The sequence below is a fragment of the Rhamphochromis sp. 'chilingali' genome, assembly GCF_963969265.1.
Source record: "Rhamphochromis sp. 'chilingali' genome assembly, chromosome: 8".
NCBI lineage: Eukaryota > Metazoa > Chordata > Actinopteri > Cichliformes > Cichlidae > Rhamphochromis > Rhamphochromis sp. 'chilingali'.
In genome coordinates this window covers 20,306,017-20,329,834 of record NC_137935.1, presented here as the reverse complement: position 1 = coordinate 20,329,834, position 23,818 = coordinate 20,306,017, and the positions used below count along the sequence as shown (strand labels likewise).

General features: G+C 39.9%; 1 protein-coding gene across 1 annotated transcript; it reads left to right on the top strand.

Moving 5' to 3' along the window:
• The first annotated feature begins 224 nt into the window (after positions 1 to 224).
• unc119a1 (unc-119 lipid binding chaperone a1) lies at positions 225 to 23,685 on the top strand. Its single transcript, XM_080889010.1, has 5 exons — positions 225 to 568; positions 19,231 to 19,344; positions 19,544 to 19,637; positions 22,369 to 22,541; positions 22,647 to 23,685. Exons 1-5 carry the CDS (start codon positions 445 to 447, stop codon positions 22,757 to 22,759), a joined length of 618 nt encoding a protein of 205 aa, XP_080745136.1. The 5' UTR covers positions 225 to 444; the 3' UTR covers positions 22,760 to 23,685.
• Positions 23,686 to 23,818: the final 133 nt, after the last annotated feature.

The following is a 23,818-nucleotide window of genomic DNA, read 5'->3' as shown; positions in this document are numbered from 1 at the left end:
TATTCCTGACCCCCACTAACTTCCACGCGGGAGGTGCCAGAGCTCATCTCGGAGGTGCGAAACTGTTATTGAGCAAAAAGCCAACCGCGCACGCACCGGCAGCGCATGACGAGGCGCGCAGACGGACAGCCACGCATCGCCGGTCGCTTTAAAGCCGCAGGATTTGGATTAAATAGCTGCGAGAGAGCCGATGAGGCTTGGAGGAGGAGGGAAGGAGGGAGGGAGCCGAGGGCTGATTTTTATCTTTTACCGGATCGAGAAGGGGAGGAGGCTCGGAGAATGAGTTATTCTTGTAACAGAGTAGAGCCTATTTGCTGTACGGCGTATTAGCCATCGCGTAACTAAAGGCGCAAGTAAATCGGCTCCTGCGGCGACGACGCCGAGAACATCAGAAAGCCTCAGTTCCTGCCAGGTCGCGTTCCGAACAACCCTCTCCTGCCGGACATGAAAGTGCAGCAAGGCTGCAACTCATCAGACATGGGCATCCCGGTTACAACCGAAGAAGAATTGCGCAAACACACCGTAATAACGCCCGAGGATGTGCTCGGGCTACAGAAGATCACCAAGAGTGAGTAACCCGCCGCAACTCGCACGATACGGGGGGATGAGTTCAGCCTTACTGTTAGATGGGATTAGTGCAGACCCATGTGCTCCTTCCTTGTTCGCGGTGTCTTTTTTTGTAAATGTGCTTTCCTTGTTGACAGATACCATGGACAGCGACTCTGACATAACCTCCGAGTGTTATAGCTTAAAAAAAAAAGATTAACCACTTGTAATCAGTGTGCGTTTCAGTCAGTGTGCAGTTGTAGATTAGATGTCTCGTCCAATTGCAGATGTATTTGCCGTGCAAAGTTTGACTGGTACTACTAATGCATCAGTGTGTGTGTGTGTGTGTGTGTGTGTGTGTGTGTGTGTGTGTGTGTGTGTGTGTGTGTGTGTGTGTGTGTGTGTGAATGCTTCCAGTTGTTTTGTTTTGTTTTTGTACCTCTGTGTTTGACTGTGTAGGCACTGAAAGAGACAGCAGGTGAGTGTAGGTGCTTCTAATGTGCGCCTCTCAACTCCCACTGCAGGGGAGGGGGGCCTGAGTGATGCTTACTACTCCGTCACCTCAAGATACCTGTGGCTCTGAGGTAACAGGTGGCCGGAGAGGTGATCCACTGATTATAGCTCCTCTCAGACAGTTGGAACAAAAACAAGACAGTGATACCATTAACTTGTTGTTTGTCATATATAACTGACACTTTCCACATTATGTAATGGAAGCAGGGAGGCCACAGAGGCTCTCCCCAGCACCAGGCCTGCTTTCCCAACACTTTAATAAACTTGTGCTGGAGAAGGGGAACAGTGAAAGCCTCTCTCACGTGTCTTCTTCTCACAAGGATGTTTCACGCAGGTGCTTTTAGTCCATCTATTGCATCTCTGTGGTGATCAAGGATGCACTATTATGAAACTGTACAATTTGTGGAGGTGGCTTGTGTGAAAACTTACAGTATAGTAACACTACTCGAGGCCTGCGACAGTTAGTGTGAGCAAAGAAATGTGATTAGCTGATTTTACTTTCGTTTTTTTGAGCCTCATCTTAACAACTTTAGGAGCAAATGTGACCAAACTGTTACTAATGACTGGAATATCCATATGCAGTATTAAAAGACTGTGTGATGAAGCACTAAATCACACCCCAACTCAATGAGAAAAAAAGATGCTAATCTAAACATTAGAGTTAAGATTTCCCAACTATTATCATGCAACAAGAAGGGATTTCAACAAGTGACTGATCTTTCGACAAAGTGAAAAGGCAAACAAATCCAATTTTTTTGCCTTTATTTTTATTTATTCAGTTCGGTTTAAGTCACGCTCTCATTCTTTTCTCAAACAGTCACATGGATTTTCATCCAGTAACCCCTCAGAAGAGGAGAGGCAGTGCTCGGCCTGCATCAGCCTGATAATTCCTAAATCACTCGTGATGGTGCGGTAATCTCCGCTCTCCACTGACATGTAATCTGGATTATGTCAGAATGGCTGTAACAGCATTCTGCAGTGGAGCCATACACCTCAGGTAATTAATGACCCTGGAGACTAGGAATAAGCTTACAAATGTGCTTGCCACTCATTCATTTATTGAGCTGCACCCTGTTATAGACACGCGGTGTGGCTGTAATCCTCGATGGTGAAAGATGACTTTTTCAACCTGTCGTCAAGCCCTATTTCACACCGAGGTGTCCAAAAGTGGTTCCAAGTCCTCACCATTTAACAAAAAACACACACACACATATCCCACAGATAAGCACAGTTTCATATAATTTTGGCTATTGTTTTCTGCTGCAAGGGAAAGAAAATCTTTTAGAGAAAAGGCGTCTGCAGAAAATACCGCAGCCTGCTGTGTAAATGACTTCTCCTTTTGTGCTTTTGGGAAGCAAATGCCACCATTTTGGGGCAGCCCATCTCCAGTCTGTCATGGTGGTTCAGTGCTGATAAGCAAGGCACAGCGCCTCATTGTCACACAGGCAGAACGGAGAAGCAATATAATCCAGGCAGATGAGAAACAGTGCTGTGACATGAAAAATGGCACATAATCAGTTCACTGTTTGCATTACAGATGATTTATGATATGGCTGCAGACGGACATACTGTAAGCAGGCTTACTGCTGACACTAAATTAATGTTGCGCTTGCAATCCTGTAACCTCATATCAAGAATTACTGATGGACAAGAGCGGTGTGAAATATGTTATTCTTGGTTATAATCAAACACAGATTTCTGAAAAAACGGGAGACTTAAATTTAAAATATTTGATCCTGTTACAGACATTTCTGGAAACATTCTATGTTTATTTAATTCTCTATTGTAGCCACTTTCCTGTCATCCACCATGTCTAACTATGTCTCCATGTAAGTGCACTTGAGTGCCGCAGAAAGGCAGTCAGGATTTCAGGAAAATTGTGCCTCTTGCTGAAAATGCATTTAAATTTCCAGCTGACAATTTAAAACATACAGTCCACAGTGAGATTACAGCTACCTGAGAGATCCAGATCCCTGAAATACTGCTGTTAGCAGGTGGATTCAGACAGAAATGACCCTTTGTTGGAACGCTATGGGAAGGGTTGTGACTGTGGGTGTGTTTGGTTTATGATATCAGTGTGCAGCAGTGGATGCATTCACTGTTGCACACCAAAACCATAAAAATACTGAATCAGTCATTCATTACACCTCAGTTGTTTAAACAAATTATAGCTGATTTGAAATGGTCTCTGTCAAAAGTGCTCATCCTCCACACCTGCACTGAATTAACTGTATTTAACGTTTACCTTTCCTTATATTCTGCTGTTGATACAACCAATATACATAGCCAAACTTTCAAACACTGAGGTCATGATCAAAGATGGGCTTACTGGTTTTGTTCTTCAGCCTGTTGTTGCACTGTACCTGATATGGATGAAAGAATGGAGTGCTAATTTATTAGCTAATGCTAGTTAGCGCAGTTAGCTGCAATCATAAACTGACAGCTACAATGCAAAGACACCCATACAGGCTAATTAGTGCTAATTTGAATGAATGAACATAATGATGGATACACTTCATGGATTTGCTTCATGGATTTGCTTGGATGACAGAGCAACCAAACAAATCCAACATAAATGCTCCAAAAGACACAAATACAGTAAAGAGGTTCAGTCTAATGACTGTTCGATGCTAGATGAGGCTGTAGGTGGTCTGGCGAGGAAGGAGCGGCTAGCAGGTCCAGCGGGCATGTGGTGTGGAGGTTTGCCGGACAACTTGGAGGCCAGTCAGTTAAACAGACTAACAGATCTTTATTTGGCTTTAACAGAACAAGACCAGACAAGCCAGGTCTCCACAGCTCTACCCTATTTGTACCTTAATGAGAATAAATACGTATTATTTTCTCTTAGTTTTTAGGTACAACCATAAAGCTGAAAACCAGGCCAAAGAGACTTCAAAGCTATCACCACAGTGATTTTAAATTAGAAACATAAAATGGTAGAAACAAAGGCTTCAAACCTGATTGTCCATCACTGCTTTCATTACCTGTTGAAGATCAGGCTTTGGGTACTGGGCTGGGGTCAGCAAACATTCAGATTTAACATCATCCTGGGTTCTTTACTACACAGCAAAATCTCCAGTGTTAAATTAACACTTTTGACAGTGTTATATGTTTAAAAGTAACCTAGTCAGTTTTGAAGATTAACAATGGCTAACACTGAGCAGTGCTGATTTTCTAACACTGGAATATTTCTAACATTTTGAGTTATTTTCCAGTGTTAGAAAATCAGCACTGCTCAGTGTTAGCCATTGTTAATCTTCAAAACTGACTAGGTTACTTTTAAACATATAACACTGTCAAAAGTGTTAATTTAACACTCAACAGTGTTGTATTTAACACTCAGAGGTGTGGACCCATATAGACACTCTCCAGTGTTAATTTAACACTGGAGATTTTGCTGTGTAGCTTTGCATTAGCATGTTGTCTCTGCAGGTGCTTGTGAAGCAGTATAATGCATTTGTTTCTGTCTTGGATGCAGTTTGCACTTTACCTTCTCTCTCTTGCCCTTCTGGGAACTAAAAATAAAAGTAATGTCTGCTGTAGACTGCGCTGCTATTTTCCTCCTGCTACACATGAACTTTAAAAACTTTATCCAAGCGGCACGCAGATAAATGAAGACCTTTTGTAATGACACAATTGCAGCTAGTGTAATTACTGAATTTAGTACAGTATTGCATTACATTATTGCATTGCTGTAAGCTTTTAGACTTTGTAACCTGTTGGAGTCAGTCTTGAGCAGCACACAGAGGAAGTGAAGATTTAGCCACTTACATGCTGGCTTTATTTTTCAGAGACCAGAGACGGTCCAGTCAGACCCTTCTAACACAAGCTTTTAGAGTCCATGTTGTGTTGGCAGGTTAGCTATCAAAGCCATGACTTCGATCACATTTTATGGTGCTTAAGTTTCTGTTTTGTTTTCATAGAGAAATCATAATGTACCAAAATTCTTCTTAACAACCATGACATCCACAAAACAGCTGAAGCAGACAACCAGATAACAGCACAACTTTTAGAACTGTTTCTTAAATATGATAAAACAGCGATCATTTAACACAATTTTTGCTGGGTACTTACATTCATCATGTTACCTGGTAATGTGAAACTGTCCAGACTGCTTATGCAATTCAAAAATGCCTCAGCCCAGATCTGAACCCAAGCCCTTTTTGGCTGTGAGGTAACAGTACTAATCACCATGCTGCTCTTAAAACCACAATGTCCATTATGAATAGAATGACCACTAGATTTTACCACTTTTCAAGGTGACAGCTATCTTTAGTTGAGACAAAAGCACACATGCACGCAGTAGAAGTTTAGTTTGTGTTGACTTTTTTGCTTTCGATGTTGTTTCATTCATGTCCTAATTAGCCTGAAAAAGGAGATTGGTCAGTTTAAATCAGTTCGTCTGTGCAGGTTTGAACATGGTAATCGCACTCGGTTGCAGACCAAAACAACCGCACCAAGACCACCTCCTCCAAAGAGTCTCAGTCTCCAGAGCGGTTTGTTTATGGTGTGAACATGATCCCACCCTGATACTACTACTGTGTACTATAGATGAGCACAGGTCCAGAATACAGAACCTTCTTCCTGTATTTACTTTTGTAGTTCCCGCCCCAGACACATCTGGCCAATGAGCGGAATGAACATTCTCACGTGGTTAGTTTGCTACAAGTTTACAAGTAGCTTTGGACCAAAGTAAGCAAACTATAGGTTTGAAAACACCCTTAGAGAGCTTTCATCCAGCTGTACCTGTTGTAATGGTCTCGTGAAGGATGGATGTAAAGTTTGGAACCTGACACTTCCCTTTTTCCAAAATACAGCCAGGTTTAAAAAAAAGTTATCTTCAGTGTAAAAAATGACACCTTCGTGGGAAGAGAGGAGCATGACCACACTAGATGCTTTCTTAGACTGTGGGTCTTTTTACTCAAAGGATCACTTGTGTGTAATTTTGAATTATCCAGATGATTTACTCAAAGCGATCTTGCTCCTTTTACATTAATGGGCAATCAATTATTTGGCCTTAATAAGTCTGGGACACAGAGCAGCGCTTTATCTACATCGGGCGGGATTTCCACTCTGTGATGTGTGCCAGCACAATGGATACAGTTTTAATTAAAATTGATTGGTGCAGCCGGTTCTTAATCTCCCATGCACAGCTGTCGCAAGGTTATTCTTTCGGAGCGATCTGAAGCGCAGAGAGATGGCTTTTGAATCCACATCAGTCACCGGCACGGTCTCGTGAGGTGTCCCTCACATGAGTTTAGGCCTAATTTTTGCTTAAGCAATTGGATTATGGTAAACGTGCACTTGTGAGACGGCCATCACCCTGTATCGGGTCTAACATGGTTACTGATCAATAACCTATGACTCTGTGCTTACTGGCTGGTGCTGGTATTTGTGTTAAGTCATATAATCAATTCTGATTGCTTGTGGATGACAAACCGTGAGAGCTGAAATAGAAAAATTACCACAGGTCAGGGTTTGGTGCTGAATAATTTTAGTTCAGCTGTGTATGCGAAGATGCCACCAGAACCCTCGTAGTGTAATAAACCTTTAGTTTTACTTGAAGATGAATTTAGACTCCCCAGCATAGCTAAGCTAAATGACAATCATCAGTGGAGCATCTGAATAAGTAATTGGAAAATATTCTGCTTATTCAGTAACATTAATATTTTTTCATGCCCCTTACAAATTGCAATCAGCAGTCTAGAAAATTTACTGTGGCTTCAAGAGACTAAACATATGCTTGTAGCCATTCATGCTGGATCTCTGCTCATTTTCTCCTCCTGATAGGAAGAATTTTCTGAAAGAGCTACATCAGATTAAAAATGGGTGATCCTAAACAGGATGTAGTCAACTTTACTCTTTGCTTTTCTGCTGAGCTGGACGTCCTTTACAGATGAAACCTTCTTTCATCTGTTCCCTTTAGGGCTCGCCACAGAGGTGCGTGTCCTCCTTCATCCACAAACTTCTTCTGTGGTCTTCCTTTTTTTCTCCTCCATCTTTAACATTCGTTGTCCAATACTAGTAAAAAAATGGGCGTTTTCTTCTTTTTACACCATCACTAAAATAGGACACTGCACTACTTTCAACACAATCACATTAATATCAACAACAAGAGCTTTTAACTTTTAAACTGAAGAAGTTACTGTCCTTTTGATACACTCATTTCTAATTTTATCCATCCTGGTTGATCCCAATGAAAATCTTCACATCTTCAGCTCAGCCTCCTGTCTTGTTGTCAGTGCCTCCATCTCCAAACCATACAACAACACACAGCTCAAACCAGATATTCACATACACTTCAGAAAAAAACACAAAAACATTTTTTTCTTTACCATCAACAATCGAATGAAAGTAAACTTTTTTGTTTTAGATCAATAAATATTAACATATTTCCTGTATTTGTGAAATGTCAAAATAAAAAGAGAGAAAATTGTTATGTATTTTTTACTTTCTTTAAAGCCAGAAGTATACATACACTAAGTTTATTGTGTCTTTAAAGAAAATGAAAACTCCAGATGATTCCATTCTGAGCTTGAGAAGTTCCTGATAGGTTAATTGAGTCCATTTGAGTTGGTGGCACATCTGTGGATGCATATAAAGGCATACCCCAATCACAGAGCCTTTCTTTGACATCATGGGAAAGCAGGTCCACAAGTGTGGCTCATCTTTAGGTGCAATTTCCAGATGCCTGAAGGTCCAACGTTCATCTGTTAAGATATATAAAAAGCATGGGAACGTACAACCAATCATCTGGAGGGAGACGGATTCTGAGTCCAAGAGAGGAATGTTTCTTTGATGCGAAATGTGCGAATCACCCCCAGGACAACAGCAAAAGACCTTGTGAAGATGCTGGCTGAAAGTGATACGTCAGTGTCACTATCCATAACAAAACAAGTCCCGTAATACCAAAAGCTGAACGGTTACTCTGGGAGGATAAAAGCCATTACTTCAAAACCACCATTAAAAAAGCCAGACTACAGTTTGTAACTGCACATGGGGACAAAAATCTTAATTTCTTGAGACATGTCCTCTGGTCTGACGAATCAAAATTGAACTGTTCGGCCGTAATGATGAAAAAGGGGGAAGCTTCGAAGCCTCAAAACACCATCCCAACTGTGAAGTATGGAGGTGGCAGCATCATGTTGTGGGGCTGTTTTGCTGCAGAAGGGACTGGTGCACTTCACAAAATAGAGGGCATCATGAGAAAAGAAAATTATGTGGACATATTAAAGCAACATCTGAAGACATCAGCCAGGAATTTAGAGCTTGGGTCTTCCAAATGGACAATGACCCCAAGCACTACCTCCAAATTAGTTACAAAGTGCCTTAAGGACAACAAAGTCAAGGTATTGGAGTGGCCATCATAAAGCTCAATCCCATCGAAAATTTGTGGGTGGCACTGAAAAGGCGAGTGCGAGCAAGAAGGCCTACAAACCTGTACCAGTTACACCAGTTCTGTCAAGAGGAGTGGGACGAGATTCCAGCAAGCTATTGTAGAAAGCTTGTGGAAGGATACCAAAAACGTTTGACCAAGTGAAACAGTTTCAGGGCAAACCAAACACAAAGGAAGTATATGTATACTTCTGACTTTGATGAAAGTAATAAAAAAAATACATAACAATTTTCTCTTTCTTCATTCAGACATTTCATAAATACAACAAATACGTTAATATTTATTGATCTAAAACAAGACCCGATTTCATCTTTGAGGGTAAAGAAAATGTTTTTGTGTTTTTTTAAGTGTATGTAAATATCTGGTTTCATTTGCAGCAGGCCTCACTACCATCTTGTAAATCTTCTTCAACTAAAGGAAAAATAAAAGTATTTACATTAAAGTAGTGTTAAATTTACACGCTGTGTATATTGGGAGAAACTAGAGCCCCACAGTGTTGACTTATGCAGGCTATTTGTTAGATGTTTGCTGTGCTGAACTTCACTTTTTACCTATTATAACGAAAGAATTTCCCAGCTTTGAGATAAAAAATAAATAAATAAATTTTTTCTAATGTTATCTTAACGGAGGGACACGGCTTGTTACATATAAATTAACCTACAGTAACATTGCTAACAGGTTTAAATAGTTAAAATCTTTCACCACATGTAATTACTCTGCAGTAGACTAGTTATAGTGATTATTTGGTACTCTGACGTTGCATTTCTTTTTCAGTGTTACCAAGATTTTGTTGCATTCATGAAATTCGAGACCTAAAATAACTAAAAGCGTTTAGTTTGCTTATGTTTTATTATCAACAAAACAGAACAATTTTAAAGAAAAACAAACCGTATAGACCCACTTTAAAACAGAGTTGAGCCATTATGAGTTCTTCCCATGCTTGTGCTAAGGAATTAAATTATAAGTAATGATAATAAGTTTGAGAAACAGATAAAAGTATTTGCTGAAATATAGGAAAATAGTAAAAGACACATTTCAAATTAATTCTGACAGAAGTCCAGCCACAGGTAAAGTATACCAGCAGCATCGGAGATTAAAGCAAACAAATCTGACCATCACTGTTAAGTTTCTTATGACACTTTTATTTTCAGTTCATAGCTAAGGACACTAAAACAGGACGTGTATAGATGTGCATCCATGCTAGCCACTGATACGGAGGTCTAGAGAATTTAAGAGGATCATTTTCTTAATCTAGTTTTCTTATCAGAGCCAAAGGGGGCCACTGGAGACAGGTGGAAGGGCCACATATGGATCCAAAGCCACAGGTTGGAGGCCCATACTATAAGAGTTCAAATATTCATATCAGTGTGCTGCTGAATCTGCTGCTTTAAGCAGTCTCTATCTATTTGCAAGGTGCAGTTTTACAAGTTACAATAAAAACATCAGTAGTTTTTTTAAATATGTTTTTATATTTTGAGCTGTTTTGTTCTGCAGTTTAATTTGAGCTATTTTATGCACTTTTTAAAATGGATGATGTCCATGAAGAGAGGTGGAGTGTGTGTGTTTACTACCAGGCAGAGGTTATATCACACTCCATACTGAAGTGGTTCCACCTGAAGAACAGATGACCTACATTCAGTATACATGTGTGCACTACCCTACAAATCAAACCTGCTGATCTTTGAGGATCTTTGCCTGCTATCAGCTGAAACACTCAGTTTATTTAAATGCAGGTTGAAGACTCACCTATTCTTAGCTGCATTTGAATAAAGCATCAAATCCACACTTTTAAGCTTAAATTTCAAAACTTACATTTTAACTACAGATTTTATCTACTGTTTTTTTAAATCAATTTTAAATCATGCTTTTTATTTGTTTTTGATTTTTTAATGTCTCTGTAAAGCACTTTGAATCACCTTGTTGTTGAATTGTGCTATATAAATAAACTTGCCTTGCTAGCAAAAAAGAGAAATTATATGTTTAATTTCAGCATTTGCAGTTTTTGTAGGGATTTTACTTTTTTATTCTCTGAAGGCTAGTTTAGGCATAAAAGCTACTCTCAGCTGTTCTGTTACCACAAGGGGTCGTTCCATTGGGTAGCACCGCATGTTTGCTCTGCATTGGCAGAGTTTTATGCCAGATTCCCTTCCTGAGGCAACCCCAGAAGGGATTTGTGCCTCCAGCTGGAACCAAAACCAGCATGCTTGCAATTGCCAAGCAAATGTTTTAACCACTGCACCATAGCTAGGCATAAAGGGTGGAAAAGGAAAACAGCTGGCAGAGGTAACAACAATCACTCCTTGTAGTAAGCTAGGTGAATGCTATCATCTGTTTTCACTCCAACATCTTAAAAAGAAAACAAAGGGAAAAAAATTCTCAAATTTTCATTGCTTTGTGTGCTTTTATATGTGTGTGTGTGTGTGTGTGTGTGTGTGTGTGTGTGTGTGTGTGTGTGTGTGTGTGTGTGTGTGTGTGTGTGTGTGTGTGTGTGTGTGTGCATAAAGTGCAATCAACATACATAAAGTGCCATTTTTCAATATGCCAAAAACTGGAATGCTAATATATTTGTGGGGGCAAAATGCCCGTCCCCACGAGTTTAAAGGTATTTTTGAGACTCAAAATGTGGGTTTTGTGTCAGGGTTACAACTAGTTTATGGTTAGGTTAGAGTTAGGCATTCATTTCTGATGGTTAGGGCAAGTGGCTAGGGAAGGCATTATGTCAATTGTTTGTCCTCACTAAGATATGAAAACAAATGTCCACAAGATTATTTGTTATATCCACCCCTGAGAAGCTACAGACGACTCTGCTATTTTTATCCAAATCCGCCACGTGAACCAAAGTCAAGTGATTAGTGCACAAGCAAAAATTATGCAGGTAATTAAAGAACTTGCGTAACAAAATTGACATAAATATTTGATTAGTAACTAATGTGATTACTTAATTTAGGAACCATAGTGCATTGCAGACGAATGTAAAGAATTACCACCAGCACTGATCATAAGATACAGGAAGCCCCGGATCTTTTCCCCCCTCTTTTTTCTGGTTGGAGAAAGATAAGAGGAGAAAAATCTCATCTGCATTCAGCTGCTCGGAATGCAACCTCTCCATGAACCTCACCATTTGTCAGTTTGCCTGCAGGTTCTGTTAACTGAGAGACATGAAACAACCCGCCGCACTCAGGTGCACCATACATCATTACGTGAACTCCAACGTGTAATGCTAATGCCACAAGCAGCCAAAGGCTATGGATTTAAGGTGAAAACATGCAAACATGTTTTGCATTTTCCTTACTTGTGTTCTTAGATTTATTCAAAACAAGGTCTTAAAACTAATCAAAGGCCACGCAGTCAAAGAATGAGCCATGTGGAGTCAATCCCTGTGGCTGAAAGTCTGTAACTCCGGGCTAATCTCAGGGATTAGGGAGCTATAAGTGGCACCCGTCAGACAGGCTCTGGGAGTCTGAACGCAGGAGCACAGCATGACTCTTGACTTGGTGCTAATTTTACTCTCTGTAGAGGTGCTGCTGCCTCTTTTCAGGACTCTGTTGACAACTGAAAATTCATGTATTTAACAAAAGCCTGATGTTAGTCTAATAGCATGAGTCTGATTGTTATCCAAGAAATTAGATGTGTCGAGGTTAGAGTGAGATTCAAAAGGCAAAGGCAGAATTAAAGGCAGCCTACCTGAGCTGGAAGATAATGACATGTTTCAGCAAAATGACAAGTACAGTAAGGTCTCATGTCACAAGTGGAGTCACTGTTTTCACTGCCACAGGATGTCTAATTTCTCCTGCACTTCAGGCACATCCTGCACAAACCTCCATAGGAGGAGGCCTCAGGCATACCTCCATTGGATCCCAGACGTGGTGCATGTCGTTTGCATACGACTGATGTCAAATCCGAGATGCTTTCCTTTGATTTGCTGCTGCACCTTGTTGTTGTGGAGCAGGCAGGTGGAACAGGAGAAGGAAAAAGACTGGCTAATCGAGCTAGTGCTCTATCACAAGGAGCGTTGCTAGGTGACAGTGTTGAAGGAAGTGAAGTGCAGCACTTTGTGTGTGTGTGTGTGTGTGTGTGTGTGTGTGTGTGTGTGTGTGTGTGTGTGTGTGTGTGTGTGTGTGTGTGTGTGTGTGTGTGTGTGTGTGTGTGTGTGTGCAAAAAGGAAAGAAGAGCAAACTGACGAATAGAACCGTCATTTTAACCACATTTTTATGGATGTCCTGTCTTTACAATGATGGACGGTTATTTTCTTGTACTTTTTTCCTTGTTAGTGAGATGCTGTGTACAGGTTTCCTTTTTACAGCACCAGTGAAGCTACGCGTTCAACAAGTTTTACTCTCTGGACAAAACTTACTGTGTGTAAAGCCTAAAATGTTCTATTTTAAGCTTATTCTTATTCCCCAGGTGTTAAATAATGCTGTTTTCTGAAAGTCACTTAGAGGTACATACAGTGCCCTTTAGCACTGTGTATTTGTGATGCGCTGATTGAAACTATAGTTAGACGACGGTCACTTCCCAATCCTCACATATGGATGCTTGCTCTAGACCTCTGTGTCACATTGACACAGAGCATAATTTTTTAAATGTGCAGGGGTAATCGTCATGGCTGGAATATGTTAAGATGCTGGCTTCAGCAGTAGTATTTTTCTTCCCATTAATCAGCAGTTACGTAACTTACAACAGACTCCTGAAACACCCCTCACAGGACACCTTAAAGAAAGCAGTCCAATGCCTTTAGACTGGTTGGGTAAACTCCCACACACCCTTAAATATCTTCCAAAGATACAACTGGTGGAGTAGCCCCCGAGCAGGATGAAAACCACCCAGAGCAGAGTTAACTCCTAACTTAATTGCTTTCACAGACGATATATAAATAATTCCAAATGTGCTATAGTAGGTAGATTTGCCCCAGTTACATGTTTTCAGAAACCAGTCTGAGACCTATTTGTTTAAACTGTACTTCTCTGTCTTTTTTTATTTCTTTTTCTTTCTTTCTTTTTTGGTGTTCTAAATATGTTTCACAAACTGAAAATGACATTTTTCCTTCAGTTTGTGTGTTTTTCCCCTCACACCAAATTTTGTGTTCTCTAAACACCGAGCATGTGAAAGGGGTATATTTTATGACTACTACAAATCTCTGAAAGGCAGTCACCCATCATCAGTCAAGCTGCTCCATGTGCAGAGGCTGTGAAATCAAAGTGTGTTTTGTAGTGTGTAGTCTGGGCTTCATGCGACCGCAGGAGCACACAGAAGTGTGCAAATTCTTGCACTGCACTGGATGAAAGTGATTTCATTGGCTTTGCTATCAGATGAAACGCTCCATCTGTCTTTTTCATCAGGTTTGGCAAGAAGCCGTCTCTGATTCACCAAGTACATCTATCAGTCATCTGTCCACAAAGACAGCAAGTTTAGTAGCTGTTACAGAAAATAGACTTAGAGCACTCGTCAGACAGATTGTGAGAAAAGGAAGGGCTATTTCACCAAAAATGATGAGTTCAGTTTTCCTTGAGGTTGTAACATAAAAGATTCTTACTGGACAGAGGGAAAGAGCACTGACTTTGAGTTTTCAGTCAATGTTCGTTCGATCAAAACAGCCAAAGGCGTTCTAGCAATGTTATAATATACTGTGAGTAAACTGTGGGAATAGTTCTGACCTAATCTTTGATTTTGTATGTACAGTACTGTGCAAACGTTTTGAACCACCCGTCATTTCTTATATATTTTGCTTCCGAGGAGCGAGATATAGTTCTCCAGGTTTTCTGAAGTCCTTTCAGCGTTTCTTTGGACATTGGCTGCTTTTTCACATAATTTCAGTCCAGTCCTTGTACCTGACCATTTTCAGAAGAATGTTTGTCTTATGAAAAGTTTTGGTTCAAATCAAGGAAGGAGAGAGGCCATCTGTAAAACACGGTAAAGGCTGTTATGGTTTGGAGCTGCATTTCAGCCAGTGGTGTTAGAGATCTTGTAAATATCGATGTGACTATAAAAGCGGAAAAGTATCATCAAATTTTGATCCACGGTCCAGTATCATTTGGAAATCATCTGATGGGCAATAGCTTAATTATTCAGCATCACAAACATCCTAAACACACTGCCAGTGCAGTAAAAGCATACCTGTCAGAATAACACATAGATGAACACTATCAGTCATGGATTGGCCTCCCCAGAGCCCAGACCTGAACATTATTGAAGTAGTATGAGATCATCTTGACAAAGAACAGAACAAAAGGCAGACAACATCCAGAGAAGAGCTTTGAATATCCTTTAGGAAGCCTGGAGAACTATTCCTTAAAGAAATTACAAGAAAGTTTAACAGGAGAGTTCAGACTGTGCTAAAGAATAAAGGCGGCCTTACCAAATACTGACATTCAGGCCTATTAGCATGGTAACTATCTGTGCCTTATATGCAGTATTTCCATATATGTATGCTGATGTTTCAATAAGTCATTGCACCTATTTCCTGTTTTCATAGCAGAATATAAAGAAATCAAAGGTAGCTCAAGACTTTTGAATAGTGCAGTACGCATGCGAGAGTTTCCTTTTTAAGTTGATGGTTTAACCGTGGGAGCAGGGTAACACACCGATGGACTTCAGTGTAACATACCCAATACATCCTTCACTTTGAAAATAATGTCAAAGCTGCAATTACAGTAGCTATTTTAAGCTTTGGATCCTGAGTGTAAACACTTTCCTCTCTGACTCTGCTGCAACCCTGAAACAGTCATTTAGCTCAGGACCCTGACATGCTGTCATATTAAACATGAGCTGTAAATGGTTTGGGGGAGGTGAGAGAGGTTGTAGATACTTATGTTATTAGTGTGAGTAACCCAAACAAGCATCTAATCTCTGCAGCATGAAGAGCGTAGTTTTGCACTGTGTTAGATAACAGTATTTGATTCAGCTTTCAGCCAAGACGACGATTTCAGTTCTTGGGTTTATTTCAAAACGACTCCATGCTAATCGCGTCTAGGCCACATAGCATGCAGGCACTCTTTAAATCCTATGTGAAAGTTGCATTTGCAGCAGTAACATTAGGCTTATAGTAATGTTCCCAGTGCATATAAGCCCCTCACATTAAAAAACCACAGCACTAGAGGGCGCTGCAAATAAACACACGCTATCTATACTCTCACTGTTTCAGAAAGTAACCGAAATTTTTTTTTTTTTTAAAGGCAAAAATCTCTTGATCACGCCGTTATTCACTATGAAAATGGAAAGTCACTCCAGTTTCAGAAAACACAAGCAATATAAAAATGCTGCAAAAACACACAAAAGAACAACAGACATAGAAAAAAAAACCTCATAGAAAGGGGAAGCATTACCATGACGGACCAGCTGCGGAAGTGACAAGCTAACGCTAACTGTTTTAGTGACTAAACCAGGGGGTTGCGTTCATTCAGCCATTCTGTTCATGGTTTAGTGTCAAAGTATCCACATTAATCTATTAATAGCAAATTCATTTTTTTAATGATCAAATATCCCAAATTGAATTACACTTAATGTTTAATGTGGTAACTGAATCCCCCTGGATTGTAGCTAACTCCGCATGACATTCCAGAAAGCTTGCACAGATTCCCAACCGAAAAACAAATGATGATTTACAGAATACACAACTGGGTTCCCAGCATCAAGTTTTTACAGCTGTCTTCTTCTTCTAAGTTTTTTTTTCTTTTCTTTTTTTACAGTGCAGTTCACGTCTGAAGCTGGTCCGTCACATAATTGTCTCCCAAAAACACTTCCGTTTTGTTTTGTCTGCTTTTTGTGGTGTTTTTCCATTTTTCTTAAGTTGCAGTTTGTTTGACTTCACAGGGCCACCGTAGAAAGATGACACGATCTCATTCACCTAAATATCAAAGCTCATAAAGTTTTTAACTCTATGCAAATTGTGAGTTAAAATACATGTCAGATGTTAGCATTGGTTGGAGTGTGAAAGAAACTCTAAAGAACCAAAGAGACTGTCCTTAGAAAAAATAATAAGGTCTGTTAAGTAATGGGTCTCACTTCACCACCTGTGTAAATCTCCATTAAAACCGTGCAAAATAAGGGATTTTCTTTAACTCCGGCATAACAGCATTCAGATTTCTTCTTTTTTAAGATTATTATTACTTTATCAATAAATTGATTGATTGATTATGATTATTATTGGTGTTCAGTAAATTTCACATTAAGTGTTGTGTGTTAACCTTTATGAAGAAGTCTATAAATACCTCAGAGCAGGTGGCTAAAGCCTGTGTGGCCCATCTGCTCCTTAACCCTCAGAAGGAAGGAGTCAAAGATGTAACTGTGCAGGTGTGTGTGTGTGTGTGTGTGTGTGTGTGTGTGTGTGTGTGTGTGTGTGTGTGTGTGTGTGTGTGTGTGTGTGTGTGTGTGTACAAATACATAGATCCGTTCAAGTCAGGTGATAACGCATTTAGTGTAACTTATGTTTGTCTTTCTTAATGTATCATATGAAAGGCTCAGAGAGAAAGACCCTTCAACACTTACGCAACGTAAACAGCTAATAATACTTTCCCTTACCATACCCTAATGAGATACAGTGTGTGCATTTGTGTCTGCGCTTCTCAAACAGTCAGTCCATGTGATGGTAAAACACAATAAGCCTCTTAGATCTAATCCTGCCCCGTTGGGAAGGCAGTGTCTCACACATGCCACGCACACATACGTGCACACATACGTGCACACATAGCGCCAACGTGGCCAAATCTGACAGTTCTTTGGTTTAATGCCATCAAAATCCTGAAAGAGAAAAGTGATAAAAAAAAACCATTTATTGTTATTGTCGGAAAGCAACCTGTTTGGTCAACAATATTACAGGACAGTAAAAAAGTCATCATCATCATCATCATCATCATCATCATCATCATCTTTATTCATTAAGCATTCTAAAACAACCACAGGTGATGCAAAGTGCTGAACATTGGAACAAAATAATAAAATTATATAATACATTAATAAAAAAACAAATGAAAGCAAAAAGCAAAGTAATTAATTAATTAGTTAGTAGCTAATTTAATTACAAGAAAAGCTAAGTCTCGCTGAGGCTGAAAATCAAAGGATAAAATTGGGGTTAAGACGTGTTTTAAAAGTGGACAAAAATTCTTTATCGTAATTTAGATTTTCAGCACATGAGAGCAGCAAATGAGAGGTAACAGCATCCGAAATTATATGAGAATGAGAATGTTTGCTTTGACCCAATACAATGTTTCTTTAAAAAAAATAACAATAAAATAAAAAATCAACAACACACAACAAAAAGGAGAAACTGAAGACATGTTAATGTAATGTGGCATATAAAGGCACAGGAAGAGAGGAGAACTGCTTTTTGCACCATGGGAGGTCTCCCACCAGCCTGAATTTACAGCAGGAAAAACCAAGTTGTGGTCCAGAGCCATCCATAAGCTTCAAAAACAGCCACAACGAGGCAAGATTTACAGTGCTGCTTTGGTGTCCGGTTGTAGATCCTAAGCAGGTATGCAACTGATGCAGTTCTCCAAACAATAACATGTAGCTTTGTTGTTGATGATGCCCTGCATAGGTCAAATACAGAATAGTTGAAAAGTGCAGTCCAGAGCAGGAAAGTGGAAGGCAGATGTGTTCCCCATGAAAGAGAAAACCTTTGGTTGGCTCTAAAAGGCCCCTGAAAAGTCTAGAGAGGAACAACTAGAGAGAGAAAGCGAGATCATATTTCTCATATATGCGCTTCTCTTTATTATTTCCCAGTGTAATCCAGAATTGAATCCTTCTCTTCACATACAAAGGCTTGAATGATTAGGCGACATTGTCTGTGCTGCTCATAGGGGACTGTCAGATTGTTTGGGGCTTTCAAGGTATAAAACCTGAAGCAACTGTTATTGTTAGCTGCCAATATGAAAACTAAATACAACTGAAATTAATTAAATTGAACTGAATTGGGTGACTGTGGGAAATTATTTTTGTTTGTAACACCGCTCCCAGGTGATTGTAGGATCCTTATCTTACAACACAAAGCACCTTTGCTTCTCTATATAAATGCATGTAGAAGTTGATCTGCAAAGCTGTCTGTAGGCTCTGCATAGAACCAGAGCAAAACTATGTTTAAGCCATTAAACTTCAACTTTAGTTAAAAGTTAAATAAAGAAAAGCTATTTCTAAACAACCCTAACATACAACTCATGCATACAATAATAGGATCACCATATTGTTTTCTGTATTGTTTTGTAAGATTTCTTTATCTGAAGGTAAGTATATGCATACTCAAACCAATCACAAAAACAATTCAATCACTCGCCAGAAATGAGACTACATAACTGCCGCTGTCAAACCTGACTCTGGGCGTATCTTCCGATGCACATAAGTACAAACATATGAGAGATTAGTGAGTTGCTTTGAAAGTTAGAAACTTTGAGTAACGTGTTTAGCTTCTGCTTTGTGTGTCTATCCTTTTGAGCGACTCAGACAATTCCCTGAGCTCAGCGTGACCTGAACGTCTGTCTTGGCTTTCACTGAAGTAGCTGAAGTAGGGAGTTTTGTATTGTGACTTCTCTCGGCGCAGAGGAAGATAAAAACGTGCAAAAATGGCTTTCCTGGCACCGCTGTGATGTTACACCGGTGACTATTCTTCAGCGCAGAGCTGGCTTTTATGAATGTGAGACCGGTTCGGGCCTGCCTGTAACAACAGATATGACTGTTTCTTGGAGTGTAACAGAAGTCTGTGGTTAACTGACAGTTGGTTTTGTATCATGTACAAAACAACAGAAGAACCTAAGACACATTTTTTTCTTTTTTTCTGTCTTCAGATTACCTCTGCTCTCCAGAAGAAAACGTCCACATGATCGACTTCACCAGATTTAAGATCCGTGACATGGAAACGGGGACTGTCCTCTTTGAGATCACCAAACCTCCGACACCAGGTGAGCTCCAACGTGCAGAAACTAGATAACACATTATATGGCAGGTCCAAAAACCTTCCAGTATGTCAGATGGTTTATTGGTTCATCAGTTTAATAGGAAAAACCTGCACGCATATGTGCATAGCTCAAATAAGCCGAGCAAGGGCTGGAACTCAAAAAGCTGACTGCTTTTTGTTGTTTTTATTCATCTTGTCTTCAGCTGGTGGTAAAAAGCAGTGTGACCCCAATGCCGGCCGTTTTGTCCGATACCAGTTCACCCCGGCTTTCCTACAGCTGCGGCAGGTTGGAGCCACGTAAGTCCCCATGTGGTGTAATATCCGGTCAACCCTGCTGCTCCGACTGAGGGAACGTACCGGAAGTAGGATATGTGTAGGCTCTGGTGTCACAGGCAGCAGGCTGACAGCGATGAGTGTGAACAGAGTGGCCCAGCCCATCTGCTGAGTCGGGCACCAAGTAGCCAAAACTGCTCATCATGAGACTGAGTGCAGATTTCAAACCAACACATCAACTGACTAATCTAAACTGGGATTAGCCCTAAATTTGTATCATTATTATTGGTAGTAGTATTATCATCATCATTATTATTATTATTTGGATTATGTGTGTGTTAACCTGTAGAGTAAATGGTTTTAGTGCATTTGACAGCTGGATGGATGGACCCAAAATGTAGGCCTGAGAAAATGGAAAGTAAACTCAAAATCAGCTTTAATGCTGTGTTTTTACTAAAATACAAAATAATGCAGGTCAAGAACAAACTTGCCAAAACTACAACTCTTCTAAGAAAACACGCAAGGAGGAAAGACTGAGACAATAGATATACACCGGAGAGGAAACAGGTGGGAGGACAGCTGAAACCAATCAGAGATGGCGTGACAGGGGAAGTAGAATTAAATGCAAAGCACTAGTGACAGGAGACTATCAAAATAAGACAAGAAATAACTAACACTGAGACCAAGACTCAAATATACAATTATATAGTTAGGGCTGGATCCCTTTGTTAGTGTGCAATATGCTTAGGCTGCTGGGGACTTGGGACCATGATGCACTGGGTTTTTCTTCTTCATTCACCTTTTTTCACTCCGCATTTAATCATTAGTTATTCATCTCTGTGTTTCCTACAATGTGCCTTTTGTCCTGTCTTCTCCCCCTCGTCCTCAATTGGTCGCAGCAGATGGCTTCCCTTCCCTGAGCCTGAAGTTTCTTCCTGTTAAAAGGGAGTTTTTCCTTCCCACTTTCGCCAAGTACTTGCTCATGGAGGTAGTCTTTTTGTAGGTATATATAAAGCACCTTGAGGTGGCTGCTGTTGTAATTGCTGTTCTATATAAATGAAATTGAATTGAAAAGAGGTCAAAACATAAGATGGAAGGAACAGAATTTGGAATACAAAAGGGAATTTAAAAACCTATCGTCAGCTAAAACAAGCAGGGAACTAAAGGCACAGATAAGAAATCATAAACACAAGGAAAGTAAAACTAACAACATAAACAGAGAGCTCCTATCTGAAAACCAAAAGGAAGTCATAAACCCACAAAACACAGACCAAACCTAAAGGTCTTTGCAACAAAGGGTCAGAACTAAAGTCGTGAAAACAACAACCAAGATTGAAAAAAAGGTCCCATAAACACTAAGAAATACAGCAAGCTAAATATCAATATTATAGAGTATAGAAACATAAAACAAGATAAGAATACAAAATTATAGAAAACCCAAAACTCCCCAAAACTCAAAACCCCTGACAGTCTTCATTTTTTAATTTTATAACTTCGATTTATCCTTTTTATCATTTCTAATCACATTTAATTCACCAAACTATGTTTTTTTTAAGCCTCCTTTATGGGTGTGCTCCAGAGCAAGCTAAACAAAACCAGGCCTTCTTTGCATTACCGGGCTTAACAAAATGTGAAACCTCAGTCAGAGATAACAGGTATCACGACTATGATTATCGACTCTCTTATTTAACTCAGACTTTCTGCTTCAGGCTCACATAAAAGTTTGATGTGTTGTTTCGCTCTTCTTCCAAGCAAAAAGGGGATCGATGGCACATGGTCTGCTCCAATCAGAGACATTATCAGAGGAACAGGTGATGGAGATGTAAGCAGAATGTAAAAATATAACAGTAAAGAATAATTAAGACAAGAGAGCAGTGCAGTGTGTTGTAAGTAAAGTGATTTGCTCGTCACAACCGCATAAAAATAATAAAGCTAATGTGTTTATTTTTTCACTGCTATTTATTTCTAATGTGAAAGCTACTTGTTAGAGCTCTGAAGCAACCAATGCAATTAAACACTAAAGGCTACTCAGCGTGTTCAGATCTGACACTCTCCCATAACCTAATAAAGGAGACTTGCATCCTTTCTGCTTCCATAGGAATTAAGAGGCTTTAGTAGCAGCCAGGTGCTGCTTATCGGATGTCTGTGAACTTCAGGCCCTCAGACTGTGCTGCATTAAAAACAGACATGATTCTGTCAGGAATCAGGAACTCTTCCAGAAATCGTTTTCTTTGATCACAGTTTGTTGTGAATTCCACAAATCAGTCAAAAAAGACATATCCATCCATAATCTAGAAACACCACCATATTCTTCTCCTAAAAGTCCAGCAGCTGCTCTCCTCAGTTCCTACATTTTACAAACTGTTATAAGAAGAGGTGATGTTACACGGTGGTGAACACAAACCCTGTCCCAAATTTTTCCAGAGGTGCTGCTGCCATCAAATTCAAAACAAGCTTTTTCTTAAGATGTTACATTTTCTCAGGTTAAGTACTTGATATGTTTTCTGTGTTCTGCTGTGAGTAAAATATGGAATTTCTGAGATTTGCAAATAATTGCATTCAGTTTTATTCACGTTTTAAGCAGCCACCCTTTTGGAATTGGGTTTGCAGATAATCTAGATTGATTGTTACTAGGCTTTTCCCTTGTTGCGTTCTTACAACTGTTATCATAAGTGTCAAAAGCAGCGACAGCAGTTTGTATTTCCATTCCCTTACTCGTTGGTGGGTGTATTTTGTCCACTTTGTGTCTCTGCAGAGTGGAGTTCACGGTTGGTGACACCCCCATCAACAACTTCCGTATGATTGAGAGACACTACTTCCGCGATCAGCTGCTAAAGAGTTTTGATTTCGAGTTTGGCTTCTGCATGCCCAGCAGCAAGAACACGTGCGAGCACATTTATGAGTTCCCCACGCTGTCCGAGGAAATGAGTGAGTGTCACACACTCCGACGCACTCGAGACAAATACCCCCGCCCCATGTTTAGATGGATTTGATGTTTTAGAACGCTGTGTGCTGTCTCTCTCCCTCTCTCAGTGCGTGAGATGATCCTGCACCCTTACGAGACACAGTCTGACAGCTTCTACTTTGTGGACAACAAGCTGGTGATGCACAACAAGGCAGATTATTCCTACAGCGGAGGGCCGTAGGAAAGCCTCCATCCTGCAACCCTCCACCATTTCTCTCTTTCTCCTTCCCTGTTTTAGACATTTTCGATAATCCAGCTATCACTTCAGGACCAGAAACAGATGAACTGATGGACAAATCACTGGCATTAAATACTCATGTCTCCTTCCCTGTTAAGCTCCATGCATTTCCATTCAGGTACTGAGCTGCCCGGCCAATCAGATTTCTCCCTTTGCCTCTTTTTTTTTTTTTTTTGCAGAAACACTGAATTCTGCAAGTTTTATCCTCAGTTTGCATCAGCGTGCGTGAGTGAGTGTGTGGGCAGCAAACACATGCGGTGTCTGTACATAGTGTTGCTTTCTGTCTGTATATGTGGGTTCCAGTTTCTCATCAGGAAAACTTTTTTATTTTATTTTGTGTGTTTTGGAAGAGAAACCGAAGTCAAACAGACAAGGCGGAAACACAGAATGAGACAAAGGAGGAAATGAAATTGCCCTAAAAGCAGTAAGAATAAAAAAATCAGATGTATATTTACAGTATATAGTTTGTATAGGAGTCTCACTGTATTTGTACTGCAGAGGTTCAGCAAAGTCTTTGTAGTGGCACACACATCTGAATGATTCGGTCCTCCTGTGATCTGCCATCGTTCAGTTGAATGACGGCACTGTGTACTCTGTCTTTGTGAATGTGTCACTTGTTGTCATATATTTTCATGTCCGTAGTACTACTACTACTGTAGTGCGTGAGGAGTATTTTTTAAATAAATAGCCATTTTGGAAAAAGTGTCAGAGAGTTACACTAGCCCAAAGTCAGATACCAATTTTGATATCCAGTACGATCTCTGTAGTACTGAGCACTGTGTATACTTTAATTACAATAAATGTTTTAAGCAAAAAAATAAATAAAAGTATGTAAAAAAGTTTTGACAACCAAAATTCCATAACTGCAATAAATGATTTTTGTGGGACCTTGATATTTGCTGGTTTTTTTTCATTAACAGTGAGGTTCACTCCAAATACACCCACTAAAAAAGAAAAAAGACCTAAAGTTGAGGTACAGACGATACTATTGACTGAACTTGA

Coding starts and splice junctions, on each gene's coding strand:
- unc119a1 (XM_080889010.1), top strand. CDS start 445: ATGAAAGTGCAGCAAGGCTGCAACTCATCAGACATGGGCATCCCGGTT. Junction 19,345..19,543: donor CACCAAACCTCCGACACCAG/GTGAGCTCCAAC, acceptor TCTTGTCTTCAG/CTGGTGGTAAAAAGCAGTGT. Junction 22,542..22,646: donor CACGCTGTCCGAGGAAATGA/GTGAGTGTCACA, acceptor TCCCTCTCTCAG/TGCGTGAGATGATCCTGCAC.